The following is a 13,503-nucleotide window of genomic DNA, read 5'->3' on the forward strand; positions in this document are numbered from 1 at the left end:
AACAAAATCCGATCATAAATAAGTTGCGTTCGAACAGTATTTATAAACTGTTATAGATTTTATTTATATATGGATTCTTACTTTTATACGATTATAGTATTATTTATATTTCGAATTAGCTTTTATATTTTTAGTTTTCATTTTAATTTGTTTTTATTTATTTTAGAATTTCGCAGTGTGCTTATTATTGTATTTGTTATTGTTTTAAATATTACTATTTAGGTTTCATTTGTTTTTAATTTTATTATTATATTTTGTATTTTTATATTTTGAATTTGCCTTAATTAAATTTTTTTAATTTTTGCTTTAGTTTTAGGTCATTTTAGGTACTTATTTATCATTTTATTAGTTGAAGATATTAATTTAGGTTTAACCCATTTTAAATAATTTTTAGTTATTTTTTATTTTTATTTCTCTGCTATTGTAGTTTTTTTTTTTTTTTTTGCTTTTATTTTATATTTTCAGTTTTTATTTTAGTTATTAGAACTTGTCAGTTAACTATTAATTACTATTTAGGTTTAATTAATTTCTTTATTCCGTTTTAGTGTTATTTCAGTATTATTTATTGACACATTACACACAGGTGTAAGACGCTGATCTGTTCTCTCTCTCTGCGCCTGCAGTTCCTCCGTCCACCCCGTCCTGTCGTGTTCAGGGGTCACTGGACGTGGGCAGTGATGTGATGCTGTTGTGTGGTTCGGACGAGGGCATCCCGACACCCACCTACTCCTGGGAGAAGCTGGAGTCGGTGCCCAAACTGCCCCACAATGCCATGCAAGGTACCAAACCCCTGCCCGTGGGAATCGGGTAAATGCACAGCTCTTGACTCCTGCTGTGACCTTTGACCTTCCCGGTTCACCGTGTGTGTCTGCGGGGACCTGACCCGTTCTCTCACAACGTCACGCTTCAGAACACGGCTACAGAATCACGCTTATGTTTGTGAAAGAGTCTCTTCTGCTTATCAAAGCGTCATTTATTTGATTAAAAATACAGTAAAATTGTGAAATATTTTTGCAATCTAAAATAACTGTTTTCTGTGTGAATCTGTGTTAGCGTGTAATTTATTCCTGTGATGCACATCTGTATTTTCAGCATCATTCCTCCAGTCTTTCAGTGTCACATGATCTTCAGAGAATGTCTGTGGACAGTAGCCTTATTCTAAAGATGCTGTTATATTTTTATGATTAATAAATCAATCAAGTTTTTCACGGCTGTGAGAGACATTTTTACTTTCTCAAACTGTAACAGAGATTCAGCCCTGATGCAAAACTACGATCGTACTGCCATCTAGAGTCCATTCAGTTTACTGCAAAATCACTCTGTACTCTTCTAGAACAACAGGATTCGAGATCATTAGTTGTTTAAATGTATTTATTTCCATATGGAGACTGTTATCAAGTGTGATTTCATCCACAGTCCTACAAAGTACAGTAGTCTTATACAGTAGACAGTAGACAAGAACATATTCAGATCTTGTAAACAGGAGCACAATCTAAATACATTATTTATTTAGTATTCTCAGTGTCATCTGTTAATGCTTCCACATCAGGAAACCTGTTCTCATATTGGTGTCCCTCAGATGTTTTACTGAGTGTTTTGTGTTGCTCAGATCAGATGCAGGGTTCGGTCACGCTGAGGAACATCAGCTCCAGCACATCTGGACTGTATCAGTGCACGGCTTCGAACGCCATCGGGAAGAGCACCTGCGTCCTCAACCTGCAGGTCGTGGCACGTGAGTCACACTTATTTGCACTAATTCGGTTTTATTATTTTCCCTGATTCCATTTTTCCATTTTAAGGTTTCCAGATTTTTGTTTTACATTTACATTTTTCTGGATTCTGTTTTAAAGGTTTAATTGCATTTTAAATAATCAAAATGCATATTTAATCAATGTAATTCATGCAAATTTTGTAATTTCATACTTTATTAAAATGTTTACCATTGCCCTATAATTATAAATTGTAAATAATACATTTGTAAATTGTTATGGAATATAATTTTTTTATTTTTTTATTTACTATTTTTATTAATATATAAATATTTTTTATTAATTTTATAAATTTTATTTTAATTTAGTTGTATTTTATTTTCATATCTACAGTACAGACCATAAGTTTGGAAACATTACTATTTTTAATGTTTTTGAAAGAAGTTTCTCCTGCTCATCAAGCCTGCATTTATTTGATCAAAAATACAGAAATAAATGTCCTTTTATGATATAAAACACATTTTTTATTAAAAATGATAGTTATCAAATGAAGGCATAAAATGTAATCGTAAAAATAACTTTCTATTTTTTTTGGCAAACAAACAATGTGCTAAATAACAGGTTTATTGATCAAATCAAAACATGGAGGAAAACTGTGATATTCCTTTTAAAAAACTGAACCTTTATTATAAGGCTGTAGTGAAGACCTTTGAGTTCCTGTCTATATTTGATAATAATCATTTGTGTTTTAATATACACGTACAGCGGTCATCAAATTAAACATGGCTAACTAACATATTAATTAACTTACAATTTAAAAACAGTTTATTAAAAGTTTAACATTGGATTTTTTTTTTTTTTACCAAATTCTGACATTCCACATCATGCTGTAAATATGAGTGTATACTTCAGATCTGTGCACAGACAGTGATGATGGGAGACCACACAGCAGTTATCAGGTTAGATCACACGTCCGGTCTGGTGTGTGACCTCACAGCCGTCTCTCTGTCTCTGATGTGTGACAGCGCAGTCTCAGAGCATCGGTCTGATCGCAGGAATCATCATCACTGCCATCCTGACGCTCCTCATCTGCTCTTCACTGGGGCTCGTCACGCTCTTCTACTGGAGAAACAAGAACAAGTACGAGGAGGAGGAGATTCCCAACGAGATCAGGTGTGTCTTTATATCACTATAAAGTTCATTTGAAACAACTGAAACATGAAACATCATTTTAATATGATGAAAACAAGTATTTCTTGCACTTTTAATAATAAGAGTTTGAAAAAAAAAAATAAAAACACCTCCACAGTCACCTAGCATAATATAATATGTGACCCTGGATCCACCAAAAAAACTATGTATGGGTCAAAATTATCTATTTTTCTTTAATGCCAAAAATCATTAGGATATTAAATAAAGATCATGTTCCATTAAAATATTTTGTACATTTCCTACTTGTAAATAACTTACATTTTAGGGAGCATATAACTGCATTTATGAATTGTTTTTCATTGACAAAATTAAATTTGCGTGTTAAACTGACAGCCCTAGTCTTAATGTTTATATAACTTTAAAAAAACAAATTATTTCCGTTTCTTTACAGAAATATTTTACAGCATAGTTGTAATTCACAGAAATTTCCCACAACCCTCATTTTAACTCTTTCCCCGCCATTATCGAGTTCTCTCATTTTATACAGGAAAACGCTTCCCCGCCGAAATCATATTCAACATATATTCAAGTTTTGATAAAAAAGATGCTTTTAGCTTGAATAAACCAGATTTTTTTGTTTAAAAGTAGAGGCTTCGATCTTTATGTTGGTGTATTGCATATTCATACAGCAAAATATACTGGAGGCCATCCAATTTAAGTCAAAAATTGGTGGCGGCTGCCAACTTTTTTCAAAAATGCTGGCCCGGGAAAGAGTTAAAAGTTTTTTTTGAAATATCTAAATCAGTGCTGAATTGAGATCTTCCCATCCCACCTCACACAGGGAGGACGATCTCCCTCCGAAGAGATCCTCATCGGTTAAAGCGTTCCAAGCGGACGCCTCGTCTTCGGAGAACGACACGCTGACGTCCACCAACACCTACAACAGCCGCTACTGGCACAACCCCAAACCCAGCTACGACACCAGCTCCTACACGCGCTACAACGGCGACACGCGACAGACCTTCAGCGCTGGCTCTAACGCGGCGGGAAACGTGCCCTACACCAACGGGAGCCACACCCTGCCGCCGCCCAAGACTCTGGTGGTCACCACAAGCTCCGCCCCCTCGCCGCCCGTCATCGCTCGCAGTAACGGCTCCCTGAGTCTCCGCCCACCTGCCGCCTCGATGCCAGCCGTGACACACGGACAACAACACACGCACTCGTACGCCGTGAGCCAAGCCACGCTAGAGCGCATGGGTGCCGTTCCCGTCATGGTTCCGGCTCAGAGCAGAGCCGGTTCCCTCGTCTGACGTGACGGACGAAATCATAACTCTTTTATAACCGAGTTCAGCTGATGCCAACTAAAACTACTTCCTTAAAGTCCCTTGTTTTTCATATACCCTGTTTGATTGTTAGTTTATTCATTTTTTAAGTCGTGATGATAAACTGGCTTTGCTGCAGGCAGATAAAAGAGCCTCAAAATCACGTATTTCTCGACCCCCATCAAAAAGGTCTGAATGTGCATGATGCTTTGTTTGATTCGAACACAGCTTTTAATAATGATTTTTAACACTCAAAGAGGAATAAGTGTGCGTTTTGAAGCGGATGAGCATTTGTCGGCGAAGTGACTGTGGCCTTCGATTTCAGATTTCGTTTGAAAGAAGAGTCTTACATTAACAATCCTAATTCAACACTACTGACTAGAGCCGTAGTCTACCTCTTAAACACTACAGATGTCTAATCCATAGTCTAGGTCTCATCATGGAGTATTACAGGAAATCCACTTCAATCAGGTGCTGCTTTCGAACAGGTAGCTGCATTTATTGTTCTCTGTTACATGACTGAGAAATGTTTGAGATATTAACACATGCACTGTTTATTTTGTTCATTTGTTGCTTTTTTTGGTTGTTTTTTTAAATACTGTAAATATTGTAACTACTTGTAGAATAGAATGTGAATTAAAACATTCTTTTGCCCAATTTGTACTTGTGTTTTTATTAGGGGTGCTGCCGATCCGATCACCAATACCCATCTTTTTAAAGTCTTCATTTTATCATGTAGAATTATTCATAGAGATGATCCAATCAAGATTTTTAGACATTTATTCAGGGCCTGAAAAAATAGTTGAGGGGTGGAGGGGACCATTTTTTTGACATTTAAAAAAATATATATATTCACCTAAATGTTTGATTATGCACTGTATTTTTGTTTTTACAATTGTGTTATTGTTGCACAATTGCTTACACTGTGCAAGCCTGATTTTGTCCACTGTATGTGAAGTTCACACATCACACACGTTTGCAGTGCCTATGTAGTCCATGTGTGGTACAGAAGCAGCACGGACTGAGTGGGAACGGTTTAATCCGTTAACATGAGCACAGAAAAATATGCACTGCAAACAAAGTAATGTGTTTCTGTGATTATTATGTGTGCGCTGCAAGTGTGCATGTGTGCACGGTCTCCAGGAAAGTGCACGAGCGTTCAATGGTTTAAACACTGGCAAGAACTTAAAAGAAAAAATCAAATTTACAAACTTTAGTGACGATGCAACACTGACTTGATAGTGCAAGTGACAATTCATGTGTCAACTGTAAGTCAACTATAGGTTGGCAAACAATTACATTTAGTTCATGAAAGTGACAAAACAAATTTATCTCTTTAGCCCTGACCGATTATCGGCACCGATATTAAACTTTTTTTATGGTTATCGCTATCAGTCATTTTCAAATCCGACTTGCAGATTAAATTATTTTATAAATTATTGCAATTATTAATTAAAAACAAATATCCAAGCTCAGCCCAGATGAAAAAAAGTAACACAAAAGTATAATTTTGATCAAAAGTAACACATTTAGTTACTTTTTAAGGAGTAACACAATATTATATTGCATCACTTTTAAAGTTACTTTCCCCAACACAGTATAGGCTGACAAACAATTACATTTAGTTCATGAAAGTGACAAAACACGTTTATCTCTTCAGCCCTGACCGATTATCGGCACCGATATTAAACTTTTTTTATGGTTATCGCTATCAGTCTTTTTCAAAACCGATTTGCAGATTAAATAATTAAATTATTACAATTATTAATTAAAAACAAATAAACAAGATCAGCCCAGATGAAAAAAAGTAACACAAAAGCATAATTTTAATAAAAAGTAACACAGTTACTTTTTAAGGAGTAACACAATATTGTATTTCATTACTTTTAAAAGTTACTTTCCCCAACACAGTATAGGCTGACAAACAATTACATTTAGTTCATGAAAGTGACAAAACACATGTTTATCTGTGTTTTTATACAGTAATCTGGTTTGATTTAAACCGTTATTGTTCGTTCAGTGGAGTGTTTACACTGATTTAAGAGTTTGTGCAGGTTCTGTGTGTTCATATGTATGCAAACACTGTCTGTCTAAAGGTCGATGCTGTAGTGCAGTACAAATAGTGATTTTTAGGACTCCTGTCTTCAGAAACACTGAAACAGTAAAAGTGAACCTGCTCAGGACTGACCTAAATCGGGTCAAACGACTCAAAAAGGTGAGAAAATACAATTACATTTATACATTTAGCAGACGCTTTTATCCAAAGCGACTTACAGTGCATTCAGTCTAAACATTGTTTTATTAGTATGTAAATACTATTGATTATTCAAAAGAACAGAAAACAATTCAAAGATCTGAGCTTGAATGCTTTCTATTTGATTTTGGGTGTTTTTTATTGACTATATTAATATTAAGCTGTGCTGTACATATTAACTACTGTTGAATAAAATTTAAGACCTGTTCACACTGAGAATTATAAATATATTCTAACAATATCATTCCTCTGTGTCGTTATCTTTATGGTTATTGTGAACTTATTCTCATGGAATTAGTACTATTTAAAGTTCATTATTATCGTTAAGGCCTGTTCATACCATGAACAACAACCACAGCAAATTGCAATAACTATATGAGCGTAACCACATTAACAGATGTTTACCTTGGCAACAAATTTAGGTTGTAAAAACATTGGGGGAACATTGTTTTGAAATGTTTCTGAACAGGATATAACATTATTTAAATGTTACAAAAATTAATCTTACAATTTTTTCTGCTGACTTTATTTTAACCCAAAATGTAACAGTATTTGAACGATTAGTTGTAATATTATAAGAATGTTCAAATTACATTTTTTTGTGTGATTTGAATGTTATTTTAATGTTTTTTCAGTAACCTTCTACTAATTTTATTTTTACCCAAAATATAGCGTTATTTAAATGTTAATTTTTTTATATTCTAAGAACATAAATGTCCATTTTGTTTGTGAACATGATTTAAAGGTGACAAAAATTTTTTTAAAAATTTCTCAAAAGTCCCAAAAAATATTTACCCAAAATATTACCTTATTTGAAAGTTTATTTTTAATATTCTAAGAGCATTAAATGTCCAGTTTTCATGATTATAAAATGTTTAAAAAAGAGTACAAATAATCTCAAAATACTTTAATGATACACAATTAATTTAAAGAGAGTTATGTCTCAGGATGGATTGCATGGTTTAAGAAACTTGAATTAATGCTGTCATTTATAACAAATCTTTTTCAAACGTAAATTAAATGCTAATTACAACAGGCATGGTCTTGACATTGAAAAATGCAAAGGATGTACAAATTTTAGAAATGCTGAAAAAATATTGGGAATCATTTAAAAATCCGCTGATCATGGTTTCGAGTATCAATATATCTCCACTTTCCCACCTGACTTTTATCAGGTTAGATGGCATAATTTGGAAAGGTTTATTCCAACAACATTCTTATAGTTGTGTGTAGACTCCACTTAACACGATTTTTATAACTCTATCATTATGGTTATAGTTTGTGGTGTGAACAGGCCTTCAGTTTTGTCTTGTTTATCAGATTCATTTACTCCAAATCTGCAGTTTCTTGATGTCTGAATCAATGAGCTGGATGATTCTTCTCTTAATTCATCTGACCTCAGCGCTCCAGTCACCAGGTGATCTATCTATCTGTCTGTCTGTGTGTATGTCTCTGTCTGTGTGTGTGTGTGTGTGTGTGTGTGTCTGTCAGTCTCTCTATCTGTCTATCCCTGATCAAGCGTGTTTATTGTGTTCAGTGTTTCTGGAGAGGCGTGATGCTGTTCATCTGCTCAGGAACCGAAGGGCAAACGTCTTCCTGGAGGAGATGAAGCCTGGGAATCTGGAGCGGGAGTGTTATGAGGAGCGCTGCTCTCTAGAGGAGGCGGCCGAGATCTTCCAGAGCAGAGAGAAAACAGTACAGTCACACCACATCATCTTATTCTGCTCTGCATGGCCTTCTTGTGCTCATATAATGGCTCTTTGGAGATTAATTATGATCTTGATGTTTCATCCGGTTCATCAGATCAGAATCTCAGTTTCTAGGCTCTTTTAAAGCAGTGCTTCTACATTATGATTTATTACTAGTGACCCTAGACCACAAACCCAGTCATAAGGGTCTTATCATAGTTTCTTGAGAAATCACCTTTAAACTTGTCCAAATGATGTCCTTAGCAATGCATATTACTAATAATAAATATATAATTACAGTAGGAAATTTACAAAATATCTTCATGGAATTTTTTTATTAATATAAAAAAATCAATAATTTTGACCCATACAGTGTACTGTTGGCCATTGCTACAAATACACCCATGCAATTTATGCTGGGCTGCTTTGTGCTCCAGGGTCACATTGGTAGTAGTATTTACTAACAAAATAGCAATTTCTATTTCTATTGCAACCCTTTTGAAATATTTCAGGCATAAAAAAAAAAAATAATAATATTTCCTCATACATCCAGCTCAGATCATATCTTGATTTTAAGATTTTTATGCTTATTGTTATTTATGTATTTCATTGCATTATATGTTCAGATCATTTAAATCTCATCTTACTAAGACATTATTGTAGATATATCTGTAGTGACGACTGATTTTAATATAATTTTAAAATGCATTTCAAGCATCAGAATTCTTTTTTTTTTTTTTTTTTTTTTTTTACAAAATTACATAGTTTGAGTTTCAAAATAAAGAAAGTTCCCTCCATATTCTTATTATATCACACTTTATGAGCCATAAAAGTCTGATGGATCATATGATACTCAAAAAAAAAAAACTTGCTAACTTTTTTATGTATTTTAATAAACGTTTTCATAAAATTAAAAAAGTAAATGAGAATCAATGCTTTAAAAAGTATTAGAGAGTAAAAAGATATTTGTATGACTTAAAGATTCTTCTATGACATCACACCTTTTTAAAAACCTCTTAAGTTCTAAATGGAACTTTTATTTTGAAGAATCCAATCACATCATTGTCGTCTGACTCTCATGTCCTTGTGTTCTTTTAGATGGAGTTCTGGTACAAATATCAGAGTAAGACTTTTCTCGATACACCATTTTCTGCATAAACTGATTATGATGGAGCTGATGGAGTTGTCTTCCTGTGTAGATCTGAATCTGTGTAGATTTAACCCGTGTCTGAATGGAGGAATCTGCAGCGAGAGCCGCGGCATTCGCGAGTGTCTCTGTCCTCCGCAGTACAGCGGGACGAACTGTCAAACAGGTTCATTCGTCTGCGTTTACTGCACAATACACACTGCATAGTTTTGAGCTGTTGACTGCTTAGTCTTTCTCTCGAGCAGCCAGCAGGTTGACCGTGTGTCTGTGTGTCTTCAGAGGTGTTTGACTGTAAGTTTAAGAACGGAGGGTGTCTGCATTACTGCAGTCAGTCGGAGCAGACGGCTGGTGTTGTGTGCAGCTGCGCAGACGGTTACCAGCTGGATGAAGACGGACGCAGCTGCAGTCCATCAGGTACAAACACACACCTCTACTCAACTCAAACAAGTGCTGAAACTAGCAGAATAGTAGAATTTTATTGCATTTATAAAAAATTAAAAAAAAAAAAAACGGTGAATCTTAATCTTGTTTCACTTTGAAATTAATTATTTGGGCATTAAGAAAAATAAAACAAAGCCTTTTTAGGACCATTAACATGATTAGCACTCTGACTTCCTTTTTTATTATTATAGTTATATAACATCTTTTTAATCACAAATTTACATCACTAATGTCTTATTGTAGTCTTTATTCTCAAAAATAGTTCCCATTACAGTGTTTTACAATATTTTGTAACATTAAAAACAAATATGATAAAGATTTATATCTGTATGTGATATATACATATACAAAATTGTATTTTAAACATTTCTCGAGCATTTAAAAAAAAAAATGTCTATATAAATATATTTATACACTATAGATAGAAAAATAGATGCATTTATTTTATTTTATAATTAAAAAAAAATTCTATATAGTTTTAAGTTTTAGATTTTAATTGTAACTTGGTTTAGTTTTATTTATGTTAGTACTTCAAATACTGAGAAATAAGTTTACATTTTTAATTAATTAATTCTTTATATTATTTAATTTCATCTGTTAAAAGTTTATTTAAAATAATGAAATAATATATTCTATGCTTTAATGTTTATTTTTATTTAACGCTAACAACTTATTTATAATTATAATCTTTTTTTTTTTGGTCAATTAATATTTTTTTTAGGTTATTTATTTTTTAACTACATGATAAATGACCTGTGGTTGTTTTTATAAGAGTAAACACCTAACACACTGATGAGAAGTATCTGTGTGTGTGTGTGTTAGTGCAGTATCCGTGTGGGAAGCAGTGGATTGGTGGGATCATGTCTCGCTCACTGGATGATGTTAGCCTCACGGATGCTGATTATGCAAACCACACCCACACCACAACAAACTCCTCCCACTCATTACATAAAAACAGTTCACTGGTAAACACGACTCACAAGCCAAACCAAACCGATCCAGCATCACAGGAGCTGTCTGACACAGGAAGTGACATCAGCGGCGTGAACGAGGACTCGCGCATCGTCGGAGGTCAGCTGCAGGGTCAGGGCGGGAGTCCGTGGCAGGTGAGTGACGTCTGCGATCATTCAGGAGACCGTCATCGCTCTGAATGAAGAGCTTGTGTTAAATGACCTGCACCGCATCATCTGCAGGTTCTTCTTCGTCGTAAGGATGAGTACGGCTTCTGTGGGGGGTCTCTGATCAGTCAGCGCTGGGTCGTGACGGCAGCTCACTGTCTCCAGCAAACACCAGATCATGTGACCATCGGTCTGTAGCACCCATTCACATCTATATGAGTGTGTGATAAAGGATTACAAATCACTTTCATGAGGAATTATGAGTGTGTGTGTGGGTGTGTGTGTGTATATATATATTAGTTTAGTTTTTTTTCTAAGTTCAAAAGAACATTAATTTGCAGTAGAAATCATACTGTAACATAATACATTTACTTTTTAGATTAATTCATTAAATCCTAATAAATAATGTTAATTAAAATATTAATGTTCCCGCTGTATTTCAGTATTTAATTTTTGTCACGTATTTTTCCTAAAGGAATAATGATTTTATATATAATTATATAAGTATGCAAGTGAAAGGAAGGAATGAGTAAATAAATAAATACAGCAGAAACATTTTCTACACCAATATCTGTAATACTTAATACAACAAATATGTTTTATTTTTGTAAAAAAAAAAAAAGTTTATTCATTATACAGCATGCATTTGTTGTGCTTAATTTATTCTGATGTAAAAAAATCATTGTTAAAGATGATTATTCATGCATTACAGTAATAAGAATGAGATTCTTGTTCACATTATAGTTATAAACATTTGTTAGGAAATGCTTTGGTTGTAATGAAAAAGGTCACACTGCAATATAACAGTAATAAATCTTTTTTTAATACAGTTCTATCTATCTATTGTTCTATCTATCATTCTATCTATCTCTATGTGTGTGTGTGTGTGTGTGTGCATGAGTGTGTGTTGTTTTGTAATGATTGAAATACTATTATAGTGTTTGTTCATATTTTTTTTTCATTTAATTTTTATAGATGTTATTTTCTGTTTTCTGTAAACAAGTTTTTTTTTGTCTATTATGATTATATATATATGTATATAGTACTGTTTCGTGCCTATAATAGTTTTTATTGGGCTTTAGTTGTTAGTAGTTTTTTTAGTTGTAGTTATTTTTGCATGTCATCTTAAACTAAGCGAATTGAATATGTAATCCGAACAACTGACAAAGATTTCATTTTTATTTGTATTTCAGTGAAATTAAAAATGTTTTAGTCTGAGGAAGTGATAATAATCCATATACCGTATTTTTCGGACTGTAAGTCGCACCTGAGTCGCATCAGTCCAAAAATACGTCATGATGAGGAAAAAAACATATATAAGTTGCATTTATTTAGAACCAAGAGAAAACATTACCGTCTCCAGCCACGAGAGGGCGCTCTATGTCTTCAGTGTAGACTACAGGAGAACTGAGCAGCATACAGCGCCCTCTAGCGGCTGGAGATGGTAATGTTTTCTCTTGGTTCATTTCTCTTGGATCATGTCAAATTAATTTTGATAAATAAGTCGCACCTGACTATAAGTCGCAGGACCAGTCAAACAATGAAAAGAAGTGTGACTTATAGTCCGGAAAATACGGTATATTATATACTATACATATAAGCATCATCAAATTAGATTAGATTGTTTTGGGGAGGGTTGTAATGTTGCACTAATCCCAGACGTGTGTTTGACGTTCCCGCAGGAGACTATGATAAGATGCGTCTAGACAAAGACGAGCAGAAGATCACGGTGCAGAAGATCGTCGTCCACCCACACTTCCACGACTACACCTTCGACAGCGACATCGCTCTGCTCTATCTGTCCTATCCCGTCACTCTGGGGCCCTTCTCCGTCCCTGTCTGTCTGCCCGATGCCAACCTGGCCACACGGCTGCTGAAGCCCGGGGAGCAGGGCCTGGTGTCTGGATGGGGCTCCACGGGCTTCCTGCGGCTCTCCTCCCGCTTCCTGAGGAAGGTGGTGCTTCCTGTGGCCGATCAGATGAGCTGCATCAACTCCACCGAGCACGTCATCACCGACAACATGTTCTGCGCCGGATACCTGCTGGAGGAGATGGACGCCTGCACAGGGGACAGCGGCGGCCCCTTCGTAGTCAACTACAGGGGCACCTGGTTCCTGGCCGGCGTGGTGAGCTGGGGCGAGAGATGCGCCGCCGAGGGCAAATACGGCGTTTACACCCGACTGGGGAACTACTTGCCCTGGATACGTGAAGAGATGATGAAAGAGGAATCGGGACGCAGCCGGAGCCAGTCCACTACTGAAGCTCAAAAACACCTGTGACCCAACACCGGTCTGAAGGGTCTAGAGAGTTATACAGCATCTGAAAGCTGAGGAAATCATCTTTCCATTGATGTATGGTTTTTAGGAGGACTATATTTGTCTGAGATACAATTATTTGAAAATCTGGAATCTGAGAGAGCAAAAAAAATGATAAAATCATCTTTAAAGTTGTTCAAATGAAGTTCTTAGCAATGCATATTACTCATCAAAAATTTGATTTACAGTAGGAAATTTACTAAATATCTTCATGGAACATGATTTTTGGCATAAAAGAAAAATCTGCAATACAATGTATTTTTGGCTATTGCTATTTTTATACCCCAGAGACTTCAATTTATGCATTTAGCAGACGCTTTTATCCAAATCGACTTCAGGCTAACAATTTTTACCTATC

At 35.0% G+C, this 13,503-nt stretch overlaps 2 protein-coding genes across 4 annotated transcripts in view; both read left to right on the forward strand.

The window, feature by feature from the left end:
- Positions 1-4,840, forward strand: part of LOC113058791 (immunoglobulin superfamily member 11-like) — a 54,361-nt gene extending 49,521 nt beyond the window's left edge. The window contains exons 4-7 of the mRNA XM_026226998.1: positions 624-779; positions 1,610-1,732; positions 2,735-2,882; positions 3,703-4,840. Coding sequence (XP_026082783.1) covers positions 624-779; positions 1,610-1,732; positions 2,735-2,882; positions 3,703-4,171 — 896 coding nt within the window. The 3' untranslated portion in view covers positions 4,172-4,840. The remainder of the gene's footprint in view (positions 1-623; positions 780-1,609; positions 1,733-2,734; positions 2,883-3,702) is intronic.
- Positions 4,841-6,260: 1,420 nt separating this feature from the next.
- LOC113058792 (coagulation factor X-like) lies at positions 6,261-13,263 on the forward strand. 3 transcript variants are annotated; one of them, XM_026226999.1, is made up of 9 exons: positions 6,261-6,398; positions 7,781-7,854; positions 7,975-8,132; positions 9,224-9,248; positions 9,325-9,438; positions 9,552-9,686; positions 10,536-10,819; positions 10,907-11,021; positions 12,514-13,263. In XM_026226999.1, the coding sequence occupies exons 2-9, from the start codon at positions 7,788-7,790 to the stop codon at positions 13,107-13,109; spliced, it is 1,494 nt and encodes a 497-aa protein (XP_026082784.1). In that variant the 5' UTR covers positions 6,261-6,398; positions 7,781-7,787; the 3' UTR covers positions 13,110-13,263. The 3 variants fall into 3 exon arrangements, with proteins under 3 accessions (XP_026082784.1, XP_026082785.1, XP_026082786.1); XM_026227000.1 differs by having other exon boundaries at positions 6,322-6,398; positions 7,758-7,854; XM_026227001.1 differs by lacking the exons at positions 6,261-6,398; positions 7,781-7,854 and having other exon boundaries at positions 8,015-8,132; positions 10,541-10,819.
- The last annotated feature ends 240 nt before the right edge of the window (positions 13,264-13,503 follow it).

Source organism: Carassius auratus, chromosome 40 (assembly GCF_003368295.1).
Source record: "Carassius auratus strain Wakin chromosome 40, ASM336829v1, whole genome shotgun sequence".
NCBI lineage: Eukaryota > Metazoa > Chordata > Actinopteri > Cypriniformes > Cyprinidae > Carassius > Carassius auratus.